At 44.0% G+C, this 20,298-nt stretch overlaps 1 protein-coding gene across 6 annotated transcripts; it reads right to left on the minus strand.

Annotated features, from left to right (window-relative positions):
• Positions 1-3,720: 3,720 nt before the first annotated feature.
• Positions 3,721-12,641, minus strand: RFX5 (regulatory factor X5). Of its 6 annotated transcripts, none has more exons than XM_081307877.1 (10): positions 11,769-12,641; positions 10,857-10,991; positions 10,570-10,603; positions 9,992-10,074; positions 8,779-8,898; positions 8,487-8,606; positions 8,265-8,346; positions 7,789-7,990; positions 7,094-7,194; positions 3,721-6,930 (listed from the first exon to the last, which is right to left on the minus strand). In XM_081307877.1, exons 1-10 carry the CDS (start codon positions 11,897-11,899, stop codon positions 5,956-5,958), a joined length of 1,983 nt encoding a protein of 660 aa, XP_081164003.1. In that variant the 5' UTR covers positions 11,900-12,641; the 3' UTR covers positions 3,721-5,955. The 6 variants fall into 6 exon arrangements, with proteins under 6 accessions (XP_081164003.1, XP_081164002.1, XP_081164004.1 ...); XM_081307876.1 differs by having other exon boundaries at positions 7,094-7,242; XM_081307878.1 differs by having other exon boundaries at positions 7,094-7,242; positions 11,711-11,909.
• Between the last annotated feature and the right edge of the window lie 7,657 nt (positions 12,642-20,298).

Genomic DNA, 20,298 nt, shown 5'->3' on the forward strand with positions numbered 1-20,298 from the left:
TATACTTCCCCAAATCTAAGTTCGGCCCTTCATCTAAAAATTGAAGATTGCTTGAACTATAGAATAACAACTTGTTTTGTTACATTTTAAAAACAGTATAGATGAAGCTACTCTTAAATCCCAAAACACTCATGCAAATCTAAAAATCATCCAGTAGCCTGGTATCCTAGTGAATGGATACATCTCCAACCTACGTCTTGGTAAGGACAATAATTCCTTGGATGCTTCTATCCTAGTACCAATGGTTTATTTTTCCATATGCCTATCACCTGTAATCTGTCAGCAGCCTGGGTCAGTCATTTCCCATAAGGATCACGGCAGTAGCTGCCTGACTAGTTCCTTAGACTCCAGTTCCCTATTCTCTAATACAAACTTCATGCCTTTCATTCATTTATTTTTTCAATCAACAGATAGGGCCAGGACTGTGGCTCAGAGGTAGAGTGTTCACCTAGTATGTGTGAGGCACTAGGTTTGATCCTCAGCACCACATAAGAAACAAATAAATAAAGGTATTATATCCCTCTATAACTTAAAAAAAATATTAAAAACTAGATGATTGATAATGGTCTGTGTTCCTATTCTAGTTTGCTTACCCATTTATATATCGTAGTGCTGAAGCGTGAGCATAGGGTCTCAGGCATGTGAGACAAGCAGTCTGACAGTAAGCTGTGTCCTCAGCCTATAGTTTTTCTTTTCTTTTTAGGTATTGGGGATTGAACACAGGGGCACTTTACCAGAGCTACGTCCCAGTCCTTTTTATTTTTTGAGACAAGGTCTTGCTAAGTTGCTGAGGCTAGTCTTAAACCTGCAGTTCTACCTCAGCCTCCTGACGTACCACTGCTCCTGGACTCTAGTTTATTTCTTACTGTTGTTAATGTACATCTTTTCTGGTTGAGATGTTTATTACTATTCTGCACCACCACGCCACATCTCTACAACCTTGTTTTTCCTGGAATGCCATCTTCTTTTTTACTTTTTTTTTTTTGGTACTAGGAATTAAACCAAAGGGCACTAAACCACTGAGCCATAGCCCTTTTTTGTATTTTATTTAGAGACAGAATCTCACTGAATTGCTTGGGGCCTTGCTAAACTGAGGCTGGCTTTGAAATCACAATCCTCCTGCCTCAGCCTCTGGGATTACAGGTGTGTGCCACCATTCCCAGCAGGAAAACAACTTTTAACAAGTGCCTAATCAAAACCACATTAATGGATTCCTGCTTTTGGCAGCGTGGATAAAAGAAAGCACTTTCCCATTAAACTACAACTAGAATCTAGATAAATTACAGCAATTTCATATTTTTTAGCACATTGCTGAGTTTATTAGAAACTAAGGCAGTAAAGTAGCCAGGTGTGGCACACACCTGTTGTTCCAACTACTTGGGAGGCTGAGGCAGAAGGATCACTTGAATCCAGGAGTTTAAGGCCAACTTGGGTGAAAGAAGGAGGCACCATCTTAAAATAAAAGGAAAAAAGGAAGGAAGGGAGGATGGGAGGAAAGGAGGAGAAAATATATATAACTTTAAGTTATAAACTATTATATAAAGGATGAGCAACATGCAGAAATAGATTTAATCTGGGGACAAGTGCCAAAGTCAGCATTGTGAACAGAGTCTAAATCTTGGGTCTAGTCCAGGCAGGTGTGAAAAATATGGGACTTTTTAATTAAACCTGGACTCCCTCCCCACTCAAACCCATGGCTTCACACATTGTAGGCAAACCTCAACTACTGAGCTACATGCACTATCCCACTAAACCTGGACTCTTGAAGGGGCTAACATAGTCCCAGGTCAAGAACATCGCTTGGTTCCTGACAAGCAAATGTACATTCCCCTCTGGAGGAAAGTAACCTCAATTTAGACCCTTAGGATTTCCATAAAGTTTAACGAAATGAGTTCTAAACCCCCAAATACAAAATATACAAGGAAACAAGCTACCAAGAGTAGGTTTTTTTATGATGAGAAAACAACGAAAGAGATTCAGACATCTAAAATAAGTTAGAGAAGACTGTTGAGTGGTGCATGACTGTAATCCTAGCAAGGGAGGTTGAAGCAGGAGGGTCACATGTTCAAAGCCAGCCTTTGAAATTTAGTGAGATCCTGTCTCAAAAAGTAAAAAAGGGCTAGGAATGGAAAAAATAGTTGCAGAACATTAAATAATCCCATCAAATTTCAGAGAATTGGTAGCAGGGCAGGGTGTGGTGGTATACTCTGTAATTCCAGAATCTTGGGAAAATGAGAGTAGAGGATTGTATGTTGGAGGCAAGTTTGACAATTTAGTGAAATTCTCAAAAAAGGGCTGGGCCAGGTAGTCCCAGTGGCTCAGGAGGCTGAGACAAGTGGATCACCATTTCAAAGCCAGCCTCAGCAATGGTGAGGTGCTAAGCAACTCAGAGTTGCTAAATAAAATACAAAATAGGGCTGGGGATGAGGCTCAGTAATTGAGTGCCCATGAGTTCAATCTCTGTTTACCACCACCACCAAAAATAAAGGCTGGGGATAGAGCTCAGGTATAAAGCACCCCTGGGCCCTATCTCTAGGATCACAAAAATAAAATAAATTCATAAAATTTTAAAAATAAATAAAATAAAAGGGCTGGGGATATAGGTCAATGATACAGTGTTTGTCCAACATCCATGAGGCCCTTGATTCAATCCCTAGCACTGGGAATGGGGGTGGGGGGTAGCAGACACACTGCACACTACATTTTCTGAATACAAATTATTAGTTGAAAATTGGTATTAAAAATAAAATTTTAAGTGTCCAGATACTTGGAAATTTACAAAACATTTCTAAATAATTTGTGAGGAGTTGGGGGCCTAACTCAGTAGCAGAACACTTGCCTACCACGTACAAGGCCTTGGGTCTGATCCCCAGTATCCTCCAGCCCACAAAAGTCATGAAACAAAAAAGTGGCAAAGCTAATTTAAATACCTTTAGAACTAAATAATAATCAAAATACTGTATAATACAAAAAAGTATAGGATGTAGAGAAGAGTCTTAAAATTACTTAAGTAAAAGAACATAAAATTAAAACCTTAGGAAAGCAGAAGAAAATAAATACATGAGCAGTTATGAAGGAAACAGAAAACACATGAGAGAGAAGCTCAACTGGGTGTGTAGTAGCACATGCCTGTAATGCCAGCTACTCAGGAGGCTGAGGCAGGATTTCAGGTTCAAGGCCAGCCTGGGTAACTTAGGGAGGCTCTGTCTAAATGAAAATAAAACAGGTTGGGGATGTGGCTCAGTGGTTAAGTGTCCTTGGGTTTAATCCCTGGTACCAAAAAAATAAAATACACAAATTTCTGGCACAACTGATCAAGAGAAAAAAAGAGGTGCAAGTAAACAGAAGAAATGAAAAGGAAGATATGAACTACCCAGGAGCAGAAAAAAACAAATAGAAAAAATATATCGTGTGGGCTGGGGTGGCTCAGTGGTAGAGCGCTCGCCTAGCAGGTGCACGCCCTGGGTTCGATCCGCAGCACCACATAAAAATAAATATATTGTGTCCAACTAAAAAATAAATATTAAAAAAAAATGAAAAGAAAAAGTACATCATGTAAGAAAATAAGAGGAAGAAAAGATATGAATTGCAAAAATTCTAGGGAAACACTTGGTCTAAACTGACTCAAGAAAAACAGAAAGCCTACATAGTCTAATTATGTTAATAAAGAACTTGAACCAATAGTTAAAATTATTCTCACAAAGTAACACCAGGCTAAGGTGGCTTTATAGGTGAGTTTTACCAAACATTCAAGAACAGTTCATTTCATTCTGATATAAACTCATCCAGAGAATAAAACAAGAGGGAACATTTCCAGCTCAAAAGGTGTACCATCAAAAGGACCATCTTAGAAACCTTTTTAGAAATCTTGCTAAAAACAAAGGCACTAACATGTACAAGAATGTTCATAGCAGCATTGTTCATAATAGCAAAAATCTGGAAACAGCCCAAATATGCATTGAGAGGTGAATGGTGAAGAATTTGTAGTTTATGCTCTTGACGTAATATTATACAGATGAAAATGGGTTAATCGCAGCTATTACAACATGGATGAATCTCAGAAACAATGGTAAGTGCAAAAAGGCAAACATCAAGGTAGTAGTAGAGTAACATTTTTGTAAAGCTAAAAGACAAGCAAAACTAAACAATATACTTTTAAAGTATACATATGTGGTTAAAATATATATATATATAAAACAATTAATTAATAAACACAAAATTAAGGACAGTGTTCACCTCTAAAGGGGGACAAGATCGGGAGGATCAAAAATTCAATGGTATTTTAATGTGTGAATCGAGTACAGGGTCATAGTTACTCATTTTATTATTATATTTCATAATTTACTCATGTTACATATATTCTTTATATATCAAATATTACATATTTTTAAAAAAAATCTGCTGTGATGGAAACAAATGGGCAAATGAGTATCTCCCTGAAACAAATCCATATTTCTTGGGAAGAACCAAGATTCCCTGACCAAAGCTACCCTATGTAGAGAACAAAGGAGTTGGTTTACTGCTTTTCCCAGGGACACATGCAGAAGGTCTGGAACTCCTTCCTTTAGTGCTCCCGGACATGCAGACAAAGTCCTCCCATACCTCTAGCCTAAACCCCAGTCTTGCCAAGTCAGTCCTGATTATGTGCGACAAGAGACTGACACCTGGTGGACGCAGAATGAATTTAGAGAAATGACTAGGAAGTAAATCTTTCACTCTAGTTGGTGAAAGTGTCAGTAAGGAGATAGGGAAGCAAAAATGAGGAGAAAGTTCAAACAGGAAATGGAAAGAGCTTCATAGGTGGAAAAAAAGATGGTGCCATCTAAGTAAGACTGAGAAGAGTCCCTAAAGAATGAATTCCCTCTCCTTCCTTCTGAGACTGGCACAAGAAGAAAGAAGTTAGAGTTACAGGAAGGGAAATACAAGACTGAGAAAGGAAGCAGCCCTAGCTGGTCTCAGCCCAGCAAGGCAAGACCACATGCACTTTGTAGTTGTGTGTCAGCTGCCTCCTAGCAACTCCCCTTGCCCAGTCTCCATGTGGGGATTCTGATTCCACCACCCTTTTCCCCAATGGTATGGTCCATGGTATAGAATAAGCAACTTAATGTATCATCCTACTGGCCACACTGAGGGGTGGATGTTGACCCAGGCTGGACTAATCAGAACCAATCTTCAGGATTTTCAGGCACAATGATACCTTCTCTTTCTGGCTAGACATAAATGAGTAAACATAATCCTAGGAGTGCTGGTAGCTATGAGGTAGCCCAGACTTAAGATGATTTTACATTAGGCTGAGCAGTGAGATTAAAAACCAATCAGATATTTAGAGACATACTGAGCAACCAGATCAAGCTTCACTGGATCTGGCACTACCTCTGGATTTTCCAGTTATACACAATAAATCCTTTTTACTTCTCTACCGACCAACCCTCACCCCCAAGTGTCTTTGTCACTTTTTTCTGCCTATACCTTTATTCTGAAACATGGTCTCCCTAAATTGCCTGATCTAGTTGCCTAGGCTGGCCTCAAACTGGTAATCCTCCCGCCTCAGCCTCCCAAGTAGCTGAGATTACAGGTATGCACCACCACACCCAGCAATTCTTTTTTCTTAAGCCAGTTTGAGTTAGGTTTTTCTATATTGAAAACCAGAAAATCTCTAACCTATATATCCATCATACTTACCCATCCCTGTGTAACCACAGGAGAGCACAGGGATTCAGGTAAGAAGGTCATTACAGATTTATTGGTTACACTGAAGCCAAGGTGTTAAGCTGGAAAGGTTAGAGGCAGCCACCAGGCACTCTGTAAGACTGGGCAACTCAGTTGTCCTTACAGAGGAGAATGACTATCTTAGGCAAAGAATAGAAATTAGAAGCGAGTGCAGTGAAGAAGGGCTTCTACCAGGCAGGCAGGCAAAGTTAATATATGGACAACAGACACTCTTCTCCACAGATATCATGGGGGTGTTGCTTTTGGGTCTTTACGCTCATGGGTTAAAGAACTTTGAAGCACATGCCCCTTTAAGACTTTATTACCCTGTGCTGCCGCATCTATCTCTCCCTTTACCAACTGAAGAGCCTCCTTTTGGCTTCTACTGCCCTTGATGACACTCACTTTTGAGGTGACAAGAGGAATTTTATCTTCTACTTCTTTGGCTTGCCGGGAACTGGGGCCCCTTCCTCCTTTGGAAACCGCACCATCTTCCTGAGCTTGGGCAAACATTGTTCCCTGCTCAGCCTCTACCCCTGGCCCTGGCCTCTCTGATCCTCCAGCTGAGTTGCTTTCCCCTCCTGAGCCCCATGTCTCCCATGGTAACCTCGAGGACTGGGTAGAGTCCATGGCAGCTGCTGACTTCTCGGGGGTGGAATTTCTGTCCCCACTTCCACCTGACTTTTTTCGAGGGCGCCCCCGTTTTCTTTTGGCATCACTTGCTATATCCTCTGTATCCTGCTTTGCTGCTTTAGCTGGTGCGTCCTGTCCACTGGCCTCACTCACAGGTACTTCAGCTGTCCTCTTGACACCCTTATCATGGAGTCCTGGGTCACCACCTATGCCTACCTCCTTGTTCTCTGTGCCCCTGGGATGAGTGAGTCCCCCAGGTGAAGCTCGCCCTGGCCCAGGTCCAGGCAGAGCAGGAACTGGTGGTAAGATCATGTTAATGATAGGCACAGCTGCCTGGGGTCCCCCAGCCCTACTGGGCAGGGGCAGTAGAGTGCCTGAAGAAAGCTTGGGGGCCAGGATGGGTGAGGAAACTCGGATTGGTGGAACAAGTGAGGGAGGGGCCCTGGGAAGGAGCAAAGGCAGCCGGGCCACTAGGGCATTGACCTGCGGGTTACTGGCTGATGGTGCAGAGCTCTCAATTACACTCTTCTTGCGCTCTCCACGTGCTGGAGGGCTGGGCCCAGCCCGGGTTTCCAACTCCTTTGGAGACTAAAAAGCAGAAGACCACAGTAAGGTGTGAAGACTGAATACTGGAGGAAATGTAGACACTGGAGAAACCAGAGGTGGAAAAGTTGGGGACCCACTGGGAAAAGGATATACTTATACTAAACCCCCAGCCCAGGGTAGCAAGTCAGGGACAAGACCTCCTTACCTGGGCCAGTTTCTCTGGTTTCTTATGGGCTCCCCCCTCCAGGTTCTCTACTCCATTCTTGGATTTAGATGACCGTTCCCGAGGGGCATGTTCATCCTCTTCTGCAGAGGTGCCCAGAAAAGATGATAAAGTGAGGGTGAAGGAGGGTACTGAGGAATGAAGAAACGAGAAGATTCTAACTGCTTAACTGCCAGGGACAGACGGGAAAAGCAGGGTATCTAAAGCATGTCTTGGAAGGGTGTCCAGGAAGCCAGGCACGGTGGCACATGCCTATAATCCCAGCGATGGGGAGGCTAAGGCTATTAAACCCACTTTCTCAAAATAAAAAAGGGATGGGGATGTAGCTCAGTGGTAAAGCACCCCAGGGTTCAACGCCCAGTACCAAAAAGAAAAACAAAAAAAGAAGAGTCTCCAAGAATATGGGCTGGGATTGTGGCTCAGTGGTAGAGGACTCGCCTAGCACGGGCAGGACCCAGGTTCGATCCTCAGCACCACATAAAAATAAAACACATTGTGTTGTGTCCATCTACACCTAAAAAACAAATTTAAAAAACAAAAAAAGAAAAGTCTCCAAGAATAGAAGGCAATTCCAAGGTGTGTCTATTCTAGGATGTGGGAAGGCCTTTGAAGTGGAACGTGGCTGAGGGTTTCTCAGAAATGAGAGAAGTACTAAACGTAAGAGAGGTTCTACACACCGCCAAGCCCCATGGCCTTAAGCACGTGGGCATGTGCAGATCGGGCAGAGATGAGATGCTGCTGTAGTAGGAAGCGGGCGACTTCAACGATGGAACTGAAAGACCGCTTCAGGATTCGCTCTGCCCAGTCACAGGTTAGGGCACAGGCTGCCTCTACCAGTTCATCCCGAGGTGCGGGGGTTACTTCTGGACCCATTTCTGGCTGTGGTGGGAAAGGAAATGCCCAATCACATTCCATACTAAAGGACCTTTCCTCCTGACACTACTAATTGACCAAAGCTGAAAATAGACTGGCGTTGGGAGTAGCCTCTACCCATCCTGCCCAGAAACTCTGTTTCATCTACTTTGGTCTCAGGGTAGCCAAAGGGCACCCAGAAGCAATGTGTACAATGAGCTAGGCTGTGTCAGTCCTTAAAACATGTCCCAAAGACCTCCGACTTTTACTGGGAAGAGAAGAGGGGAGGGCCGTTACTTACACTCTCAGAACCCTTTAAGTCCAGTCCAGGCAGAGGTGGCATAGATACCAAGGTCTTCCTTCTTATGCCACTGTAGCAGTACCTGATGCAAGTTAAGGAGCAGCCAACACTTGGGGTTCTCCCAACCCCTTAGGCAAGTTAGGCTGTTCCCACTGCTGGTTCCCCATACCCTATGTCTTCTTCCCCATGTCCTCCAGCTCCATCCTCTCCAGTTAAGGATACTTGGACTGACCCCGGCCACCAAGCCTTCGGGCTTTGATGTTAGGGAAGATCTCTCTGATGATTTTGCCAAAGTTGGCTGTGCTGAGTGGGCGGCAACAGGCAAGACTCTCACAATACTTCCTAAGTGAGTAGAGTACAGAATGGGAAGTTACTCAAAGAAGGAGGATACAGAGGATTCCTAGGGATATGTGGGCAACTCTTTTAAAAAGTCAGGCTATATCAAGGCAGGGTTCTCTCCAGGGGTGAGGGTTAGTCCTGTGCCTACCAACTCAGGCATTACCCCTTCACCCACCGATAGGCATCATAAACACTCTGCTTTGGCAGACAGGTATCTGTGTGCTCTTCTAGGTGATTGCGGATCCACCGATAGGCATACATGTACTCCTCATTGGTGAGTGGGCTTAGCTCTGAGCTGCAAGAGAAGTTAAAGGAACAAGATCTCAACAACTGTCCTGGTTCTGAGACAGGAAGATAGACCATACATAGGCAGCTAAGGAAAGGGTCTTAGAGAAAAAAAGGAGGAAGAGGGGATTGGGAAACTAAGCTTCTGTCCCCAGCTGGTCCTAGCCATGAGGTTAGTTCCTTAACAACCCCTAGCAATGACCAACCACAAAATGTTCTCTATAGTACTTCCTCTTATGCCAATAAACCCTCACCTCTACCCTCATGCTAATAAAGGCTTAGAAATCACTCTCTCCTGATTTGCTCAAGATGACAAAATAGAGTTCATTAGCCCCTTTCTGAACCCTATATGTACATGTCATCCTACCAGTCACCTATAGGGACAGATCAAGTCCATTAAAAATCCCTAGGCAGGGGCTGGGGATGTGGCTCAAGCGGTAGCGCGCTCGCCTGGTATGCGTGCGGCCCAGGTTCGATTCTCAGCACCACATACCAACAAAGATGTTGTGTCCACCGAAAACTAAAAAAATAAATAAATATTGAAAAATTCTCTCTCTCTCTCTCTCTCCTCTCTCTTTAAAAAAAAAAAAAAAAAATCCCTAGGCAGGCCTTGAGCTGTAGCTCAGTGGCAGAGCACTTGCCTAGCATGTATGAGGCACTGGGTTTGATCCTTAGCACCACATAAAAACAAACAAGGCATCCTGTCATCTATAACTGGAAAAGAAAAATTAAACTCCAGACAGAAGACAGTAGAGCTGTACCCTCCCTTGGGACCCCTCCTGCACCTCAGGAGCTTTTTCTGCTTTAAATAAATCTTGCTATTCTACTGTCCTTTACATGTATCTCATTCTTTAAATTCATGAGACAAAGAACCCACCTGACATCATGCTCAGTGTTACAGTTCTTCCCAGACTAACACTTCAATGATGTTGAACCAAATTACTTCATCCAGATTCACCATTCTCTGAGAAATCAAACCCAAGGCAGGGGCCTTCCTTTTGATCAAGGCCAACAGCTATGAATCCAACTCAGCTTGCCATTCTCAGCGAGACTGTCTTTGAGAATGAGAACCTCTGACATCTGAAACTACCACCAAGGATTACCTTTTTTCTCCAGTGCTGGGACCTGGGGGGAGCTGAAGGTAGAGATACAGCTTGTCATTGTCTGAGAATTTCTGAACATCTTGCTGAAGTAGGAGGGAACAAAGAGACAGGAGAAATAATAAGGCCAAGAACAATAAAATGTAGGACCCCCTGATCCCTACCACAAAGTCTGAATTCAGCTGACTTAGAGATTGTCAAGACTAGGAAGGGACCTTAGAAATGATTTGAGGCTAGGGAGATAGCTCAGTGGTGTAGCACTGGCCTCACAGGCACCAGACCCAGGGTTTGATGATTTCCAACACCAAAAAATAAATGATTTTTGAGGTTGGAGGCTGCTGGGTGCTCACTGTGCTCTAAGGAACCCTATGGGCTCTCACAGAGAGAAGAAAGCAGAGGGGATCAGCTCTGATGGTATCTCTACTGGACATGTACACAAGGGGTAAGATGCTCAAAATCAAACTGGCAGCAAGTTGCAAAGCTAATATCTTCTGACAAGGTAGACATAAACCCATATCATCCCACCATCTTCATCCCCCACCAATGCCATCTCTCTGCTCTTCTCTTCCCAACATGCTTACCAGGATTCCCTCTACTTTGTTCTGTACGGCCTTGCTGTGGAGAAAAAAAGAAAGCTGGAGGTCACACACACTGTTTTCCCATCCCTTTGACTGCGGGGGAGGGTAAAGGCCTGAAACAAGGGGCAGGTGCTCAAGGGCTGTGGACCAAGAATGACCAAGAACCTTGCCTTGCTCAGAGGCACCTGTCTGGGAAGACGCAATTCATCTCCCAAGAAAGTGAAGTGCTACAGGGATCTATCCTGCTCTGGAGTAGGATATGGAATATGGAGATGGCAGTGAGTACTTACGAAATGGTACTTCGGATCCTCTGGAGAAGGGTTGTGGGTTCCCCAGCCTCGGCACCACCTTGTGGGGCCCTTGCCCCAGTCTTGGGGCTCTTAGCATCAGGCTCATCTTCTGCCATCCTGGCATGAGGGCTAGAGCTGAGAAGGGACAGGATATGAAGATTTAACTCACACTGGCCTTCTCTTCCCCTGAAGATCCCAGGGCAGCCCTCATCTCTGCCCAGAAAGAAAAACTAAGAGCCTCCAGATTTCCCCAGTGATCTTTTTCTCGCCACTAACTGTCTCCAAAATCCAGAAATTATTCCACTACTTCACCAGGGCCCTCTGTACCCAAAGAGATCTTTGCCATCTCCATTCTCTCTGCCCACCTTTCTAAGACTCCTAAAATTGGGAAACCGTCCGGGAAAAGACAGGGGGGTGGGGAATCCACGTTAGAAAGAAATGTTCATTTCTTCTGGAGTCCCGAGCTGTCCTTGTCCCCCTCAAACACGGCAACAACAACCGCAAAACAAAGTTCAGTTCTCCTCTTACCTGCGAGGTGAGAAAGCACGGGGCCGCGCGGGCCCTGCCTCGCTAGGGCGGGCAGAGGCCGGCCAGCTCCCAGCCCAGTGTCGCCGCTCCCGCCGCCCCGCGCCCGCGCGGGCCTACGTCATCTCCCACGACAGCCCGCCGGCGCCCCCGCCCTGCCCCCTCCCTCCCGCCCCGGCGGCTCCGGGCCGCGGGACTCCGGGCGGGCGTCGGAGAGCCGGGGAGGGAGGGGGTCCCGACTCGGACGCGTGCGCGTGCGGGGGAGCGGCGGACAGGCCGGAATCTCTCTTTTCTTGGCTCTCCTCCCAACTCCCATCTCCCCTCCCTACCTCGGAGCGGCCGCCTTCAACACACGCCACAAGAAAGATCAGCAGAAAGAGAAACTACCTCGCGGCCGCCCTCACTCCGCCGGCCCCGCGCTCGGCCGGCCGGCGGGCGCCTGCGCTGCTCGGCTGCGCTTTTTCTGAATGGCTCCCGGCCGCCGTCTGCCCGGATACTCCGACGGCCTGCCCGCTCATTGGTCGCCGCCGCCGCCGGGACTCGGCGCCGGCCCGCACCGGCGGCGGCTCTAGTCTGCCTGGCAACAGAACCTGATTGGTCGTCCGGGGAGGGAAAATCCAAAGTTGGTCCGACTGGAGTCCAGAGGGGGAAGTCCGGGCTCGGTTTCGGTTAAAACTGGGGTCGGCTGGGACTGCGGGTCCCTAGAGGTTCTTCTCTTAAAGGGACCGCAGGACGGAAGCCCTGGAGTTCGGCTGTCTTTGGAGCCTTTTCCTCTTCTGCCCTCTGCTCCCACGTCTCGGTGTTTTCCGGCTGATCGTCAGTGCTGCCGGAAGAAAATCACGGGGTGACAGAATAACCAGAAAATCAGGGGTGGTAGTGAGATGGGAAAGGAGCCCACCCACACGCCGATCGGATGCGTGCCGGGGAGCGGGAAGGGGACCCCGGGCCTTTAGACCTCTGGAGGCCAGTTCCACCGCGATGGAAACGGGAACGCGGCCTCTGCCTTTAATGTCTACGACTTTACAGTTACCCCTTTGCTTAGTTAGGGTCGTCGTATGCCAGTCGGCGCGGCAGCCTGTCCGCCCAGCGCGGTGGCTGCTTGCTGATGGACTGTGCGAAGCGCACAACTTCTGCAGAACGCCAACAGAGAGCACTTGTACAGTGCAGTTAGCCAGAGCGAGAACTTATGATTAGACACAAGCAATCTTGATAATAATGTTGCCGAAAACTTGGTCTTTGCCGTGTCCCTGATATTAATCTAATAATAAAGACATAATTTTGAGATAAAGAAAAAAGAAGTTTTATTTCTTAGAAAAGGTGAAACCCAGGTGACACATAACAGTCCCTTTAAAAAGTTGTTTTAATGGCTGTATTTCAGTTGTGCTCTGTCCAGGATCATAATTTATTTGTAGCTTTGAGAGAGAGCCATTTATAAGGTTTTGTTTTAATGAGACCTGTTGTTTTTAAACATAGATAATTAGACTTTGTTCTATGTCAGTATATTAAAAATTGACCTTAGTGCGGGGGGGGGGGGGGCATCTTAAAGCCAGGCATCATAGTGCATGCCTGTAATTCCACTCGCTGATGCAGGAAGATTGTGAGTTCAAAACCAGCCTCAACAACTTATCGAGGTCCTAAGCAACTTAGGGAGACCCTGTCTCAAAATAAAAAAGGCTGGGGATGTGGCTCAGGGTTCAATCCCTGATAACAAAAAACAAACTAAAAGCATCTTTAAATAACTTTAATGGACTCTGCTGGTTCTAGCCAACTTAATCACACATAGACTTTTTGAGACTTACCGTTCACAGATCTTTTGTAACTCATGGGAATACTCTTTAACTTGTTTACATCTTTTGTCTTGTCCTCTCCTTTTTATCTTGGACTTTATTTATTTATTTAGTGGTTGGTACATGTTTATTTCATTTATTTATATGTGGTCCTGAGAATCGAACCCAGTGCCTCACACATGGCAGGCAAGTGCCCTACTGCCGAGCCACAACCCCAGCCCTATCTTGGACTTTAGGACAAGAATATTACTTTATCATACAGAATACTTTCTCTTCCTGAAACATTTCTTTTTTCTTTCAATTTTTCTAAAGAAAATATATTCCCATGCTTATAAAATTCTTATACATCCCTTTTTCCAGTTGCTGGTATTTATAAAAATTTACCTTTTGAGTCAGGTATGGTAGTATGTGCCTGTAAGTCCAGCAACTGGGGATCAGATTTCAAGTTCCAGGTCAGCCTCAGCAACTTAGGAGGCTGAGGAGGCCCTGTCTCAAAAGAAAACAGAAAGGGGCTAAGGATGTAGTTCAGTGGTAAAGTACCCCTAGGTTAAATCCCCAATACCAATGAAAATTATCTTTTGAAAAATCCTTATGAAACTTCTGAACTTAGACAAATTACTCCTTTTTAATAAGACAAAATACTTCATGCTTTTTACAGTACTTTACAACTGGAGCTTTTTGTACTGTTTGCATATGGATTTATAGAACTTAGAATTTGAATTCTCAGTAACACCTGGCTTTTTAGTGAAGACCCAGAAACAGAACACTCTTAAACTATTTTTCTATTTACCAACAAATTATAAAAATATATTAATAGACCCCAATATATGTTGTCTTACAGAATTCAAGAAGCCAATAGTACTTGTTGATGTTTCAGAATTATAACTTTGCACATTAATCAGGTGTCTCTTCTAACAAATATATTTATGAGAATCCCATTTATGTTAAATCTAATTTACCCATTTAGTTGTTATATTTAGGATACCCATGAAAATCAAGATATTTGACAAACCTACTTAACATTTTTTTTTTTTTAGAGAGAGTGAGAGAGGAGAGAGAGAGAGAGAGAGAGAATGAGAATTTTTAATATTTATTTTTTAGTTCTCGGCGGACACAACATCTCTGCTGGTACGTGGTGCTGAGGATCGAACCCGGGCCGCACGCATGCCAGGCGAACGCGCTACCGCTTGAGCCACATCCCCAGCCCCCTACTTAACATTTTAAGTCTTTTTCCTGCTGAAGAAAAATCCTAGAAGCAATAGGTATTTCATTTTAAACATTTTATAGAATCCAAGGCTCTATTGATTGTTTGACTACCTAGAGAAATGTGTGGGTTAGTAAATTTTTTTTCTCTTTCCACAATTTTTTTTAAGACATAGAGTCTTACTAAGTTACCCAGGCTGGCCTTGAACATTTTTTTATTATTATTATTATTTTTTTAGAGAGAGAGAGAGAATTTTTAACATTTATTTTTTAGTTTTCGGCAGACACAACATCTTTGCTTGTATGTGGTACTGAGGATCGAACCCAGGCCACACGCATGCCAGGCGAGCGTGCTACCGCTTGAGCCACATCCCCAGCCCTCTTTCCACATTTTTAATTGATGCATTTTTTAAAACATATTTTTTAGTTGTTGATGGACCTTTATTTTATTTATTTGTATGTGGTGCCAAGAATCGAACCCAGTGCCTCTTGCATGCTAGGCAAACGAGTTACCACTGAGCCACAACCCCAGTCCCAAATTGATGCATTATAGTTGTACATAATGATGGGATTTGTTGTTACATATTGATACATGCATACAATATAACGATATAATTTGGCTAAAATCCCCAGCACTTCCTCCCTCCCTCCCTACCTCCCACCACTGGTCCCTTTCCTCTACGAATCTCCCTTTGAAGAGATGTTTCTTTTCCCTCTATAGCTTCCACATAGGAGAGAAAACATACATCCTTGACCTTCAGAGTTTGGCTTATTTCGCTTAAAATAGTACTCTCTAGTTCCACCCATTTTCCTATAAATTACATAACTTCATTTTTCTTCATGGGGAGCCAGGCATGATGGCACACGCCTGTAGTCCCCAAGGCTTGGGAGGCTGAGGCAGAAGGATCAGGAGTTCAAAGCCAGCCTCAGCAACTTAGCAAGGCCCTAAGCAACTCAGTAAGACCCTGTCTCTAAATAAAATATTTTAAAAAGGACTGGGGATAGAACTCAGTGGTTGAGTGCCCCTGGGTTTAATACCCAGTACCCCAAACAAACAAAAAGCTCCATGGTGCTGTGAAATATGGTATAATAAGAACTATGTAATGTTTTGAACAACCAACAATAAAATAATTAAAAAAATAAAATAAAATAAAATAAAAACGTGTATGTGTAAAAAAAAAAAAAAAAAAAAAAAAAAAAAAAGCTCCATGGTGTATACATACCACATTTTCTTTATCTATTCATCTGTGGATGGCCACCTGTGTTGGTTATTGTGAATTGTACTGATGTAAACATGGTATGCATGTATCACTACAGTATGATGACTTTAGGATTCTTTAGGATAAATGCTGAAGAGTGGTTCGTTCAGCTGGGTCATGTGGTGGTTCCATGCCTTGTCTTTTAAGGAGCCACCATACTGATTTACATGGTGGTTGTTCTAATTTACAATCCCACCAACAATATAAAAAATATTCCTTTTTCTCCACATCCTAGCTTGTTTAGTAATTTTAAAGACATCCTTACTCTTAACCATTTAACCAACTTAAGTCATGTGAACTGAAAGGCATTTGGATCCATTCTTTATTTATGAGTGCTCATTTATTTATATGATTTATAGATATAAGCGTGTATGTAGACATATCTAGGTGTGCACACATATACATAAAAACCGAAAGAAAATGAAGATTTTATAGCTTTTTTTTCCAAGTATTAGATCCCTACAGGTTGGAGACAAAAGAGCTGCAGATATTGAACTATACAGATTGTCAGATTTAACCCCTTAGAAATTAAAATAGAGCCTGTCACAGATTTTTACAGTATGACTCAGACATGGGAAGGACCTGAGCAGTTGAAGATGTTAGGAATAGAGTCTGTCAGTCATGGTGGACACTGAAATCAAAAAGATGGTAGCAAATTCGCTCCCACCATCACCACTGTTCCTTCTTCCTCCTTAGGACTCTTCAGTGGAGAAGACCTCTTTCCTTTCCCAGTGTATTTGAGAGTTCACCCTTGAACAATTGGTCTCTGAATAAAGACAGCAGGAAAAACAAAGGGCTAGCAACTCCAGTTAGACAAAACAGGACTATTTGGTGCAAGACCAAAGGTGAATTCACCAGAAAAACCTTGAGCTTAGAAAAAGAGACTTTTAAAAAAATGCCATGGTCATCCATGCATGTATATGTCAAAATATACTCTACTGTCATGTAGGTCTAAAAAGAACAAATTAAAAAAAACGGCATGGTAATAATTACTCTAGTAAAAGAGCACATAGAAGATCTTTATCAGACCAGAGTGTAATTTTGGATCAGGTTACAGCCAACCCAGATATTTAAAGAATGTGGGAGCCCACAAATTCCTTAGTAAAAGGTTTTTTAAGAAAAAGAATTTGAGGATTCCACCTCTTGGGTCCCCTTCTTCTTCCGGGAGAAGTCTTTTCTGCTGTCCTTTAATAAACTTCTACTTTCCACTCTGACAAAAAAAAAAAAAAAAAAAAGAAAAAGAATTTGGGGCTGGGGTTGTGGCTCAACGGTGGAGCACTCACCTAGTATGTGCAAGGCCCTGGTTTCGATCCTCAGCACCACATAAAAGTAAATAAAATGAAGATATTGTGTCCCACTCCAACTAAAAAAATAATAATAATAATAAATATTAAAAAAAAGAAAGAAAAAGAATTTGCTGGATGCCGTGGTGCATACCTGTAATCCAGCAGCTGGGGAGGCTGAGGCAGAAGGATCATAAGTTCAAAGCCAGCCTCAGCAACTTAGTGAGGCACTTAGCAACTTAGCAAGATCCTAACTCTAAATAAAATATGAAAAAAGGCTGGGATGTGGCTCAGGGGTTAAGCCCCTCTGGCTTCAATCCTCAGTACAAAAAGAAAAGAAAAAAGAAGGAAATTTGTACATATGAGATCTTTTCATTTTACTGGGCCCATCTGAAGAGATGAGAAATCCCTGCAGGAATTCAGGTATCCCCTGATATTCCTGGGCCTATTGTGTCAGTGTCCTGAAGTTGAGTCCCTATGATTTGGGGCAACTCCTCTAGGTTGTCTCTGAAGCAGAATGTAGACCTCAAAAGATCTGGTGCCTGATGCAACTGGCTTTTCCAGATTCCCTTCCTCTCTGTCTCTTCCTTTTTCTAGCATTTATGGAGGAACTAACTGAAAGAGCAGAATCCCGGAGAAGAAGGTAGGAGAAAACAGGTTTTTATGCCCACAGCCACATGTATTTAAAAATGATACCTTTTAAAACAGGCCCTTGCTCATGTAGCTTACATTCCAGATGGATATCAGGCAGGCAGATAAGGAAAAAGCAAAGCTTCCACTAGGGCATAAGAAGCAAAAAGCTTATTCGTAGGGCCTTTTGATCATTTTTCTCCTTTTTGTGAAACAAGTCTAGCTGTAAGATGGTGTTATAGTTCATGATTCCCTCTAAAGGCCATTTTCCCCTCCATCCTCCAGCTGGGGATCAGGACATAGAAAAACCCTAGACATTTCTTCCTGAAGGTCTGGGAGTTGCATTTATCACAATTTCTTTTGACAAATTCCAGAGGAGTGGGGCTGTGGTTGTGGTTCAGTCACAGAGTGCTTGCCTAGTGTGTGTGAGGAGCTGGGTGTGATCCTCAGCCCCACATAAAAATAAATAACTAAAATAAAGGTATTGTGTCCATGTACAACTTTAAAAAATATATATTCCAGAGGAGTAGAAACCTGGTTTCTGTTTTTTGGTCAAAAGGAGTCAGGGCATCCCCCAATATCACTTATCTCCAATAAGCGAGGGTGTCCCGTGGATTTCATCCTGTGTAGCCACAGGTCCTCTCTCACATGCAACCACAGAGATGTGGGCCTATTGGATAGTTGTGCTTACCAACAAGGCCCTACCTGAAGCCTTCTCTGGCGAGCTGGGTAATTCCCTACTTGGAACAATCTGGACTTGTTTATCTGTGCGGCGTCCTGAGCCCACCACCAGTTGAGAAACTGTTGGAGGAAGAACTGGGCCTCACTCAATATGGAGGATCCTAACTTCTTGATAAATACTTGAGTTAAAAGAGAGCATCTGTCAACTGAATGTGCCTTTAAATTTTTTCCCTAAAGCCTGGCATGCGTGGGGCGCTAGGTTGGATCCTCAGCACCACATAAAAATAAAAAAATAGTTGTGTCCACCGAAAACTGAAAAATAAATATTAAAAAAAAAATTCTCTGTCTCAAAAAAAAAAAAAAAGCTTCCCTGCCCTGTGGGTCCTTGTACTGGTTTGAACAGGGAGGCAAGTCTGTTCTGGGTGATAGCTCCAACTGAGAAGGGCAAATGACTGTGCTCCCTGAACTCGGAGAGATAAGTGGTAGTTTACTGTAATTATGTGAAATAGAACTTCTGGTGTTTTCCCTGCAGGACAGTGGGGCACAGAAGAAAAGGTGCCTTAAGAAGGTCTAAAGAAGGAAGTGTAAGTTTGAAGCTAAGGGAGCTCCATCTTGGTCATCTCCCATGATGGGTCCCTGTTTCAGAGGTAGGGACACCAGGGACAGACTTGGGGTTTGGGTCCCAGAAAGCATTTGAAAGCCTGGAGGTCCTTAGAGACTTTATTAAAGCACTTGAAAGAGAAAAGATGGAAGAATTGAGGGTCAACAGGACTTACACTTAGAAGTAGACTGAGCGCTAGGGTGTCCATGTGGAAGAGGCATTTCGTAGAGAAGAAGAAAGACTCCTTGGCTTGCGCTCAGGAACAATGGGTCACCTCTTTCCAAAGACCTCTGCTCGGTCTAAGACTTTGTCCCAGGATCCAAGATTTGTCAGTGAAAAACCAGCCTCTACCTCAGGCAAAGCCTGTCCAAGGAAGGGACATGACCTTTGTCCTTGGAGAGACCCACAGAGCACTCCTAGGCACATTCCCACCCTGCTAAGTGGTTTATCTACAAATAACAGGAGAGATCTGCTGTGCCAGGTGTCCCTGACTCAGTCAGGCTAGGTGGGGACCCATAGCAACCCCCTAGCAGCCACCAATCAGCAGGAGACAGGGAAATACCTGGGATGCCAGATGACCCCCCAGTAGTTTATGGTGTTGGGAAACCATGTAGTTCAGCACGTACACCCCTCTTGGCTTAAACCAATCAGTTCAAATGAATCCCCCTCTTGTAGTAACCAATCACCCCTCCCCAACTTGTTCCCTCCAGTGAATGTGCTAATCATGTTTTAGAGTTGTTATTTGATTTTCCCGCAGTGTGTGATGATTTGCTATGATGTATGGGGGGTCCCTGCCTTCTCCAAAGAATGTATAAAACCGCTGCAAACCCTGGGCTCAGGCCCTCTCAGCGTGACCAGTTGCTGTGTGTGCGTGCGCAGAGGAACGAGCTAGCTCACAATAAACACCTCTTTGCTGTTTACATCGATCTCGGCCTCTGGTGGTCTTTTGGGGGTCCCGAATTCGAGCATAACATCAGGTGAGAGTGCCCTCCACCCTCAGACCAAGCCATTCAGAAACAGAAAGACAGATAGTTGTCAGTATTCGGTACCCCTGAGGGCTGTTGGTGTCAGACTTGGGACAGGAGACCTTCATGCAGCACCTCCCCACCCCCCCACCCCCACCCCTCATCTGTCTTCTGCCTTCAATTGTCTAAAGCCTTCCTCTGTCCCATGCACCAGTTCTCTCCCACGGAAAGGAAACTGAAGCTAGTCAGGATATTTCCAATGCCTAGGCGAAGGGAAATCTGCCCCACCTGCCCATCAGGCCTGTCATCTGAGTCTTACGACTGACAGTCATGCTAGTCACTTCAAAAAAAAATTAACATAATTTTTATACCTCTATTTTATTTATTTTTATGTGGTGCTGAGGATCAAACCCAGGGCCTGGCACATGCTAAGTGAGCACTCTACCTCTGAGCCCCAGCCCCAGCCCCATGCTAGTCACTTTTAAAGTGTTTAAAGACAGTCCCCCCC

This window comes from Spermophilus citellus, assembly GCF_964194105.1.
Source record: "Spermophilus citellus genome assembly, chromosome: 9".
In the NCBI taxonomy this organism is placed as follows: domain Eukaryota; kingdom Metazoa; phylum Chordata; class Mammalia; order Rodentia; family Sciuridae; genus Spermophilus; species Spermophilus citellus.

Coding starts and splice junctions, on each gene's coding strand:
- RFX5 (XM_081307876.1), bottom strand. CDS start 11,899: ATGAGCGGGCAGGCCGTCGGAGTATCCGGGCAGACGGCGGCCGGGAGC. Junction 10,604..10,856: donor AGGATCCGAAGTACCATTTC/GTAAGTACTCAC, acceptor TTTTCTCCACAG/CAAGGCCGTACAGAACAAAG. Junction 10,075..10,569: donor ACAAAGTAGAGGGAATCCTG/GTAAGCATGTTG, acceptor CTCCTACTTCAG/CAAGATGTTCAGAAATTCTC.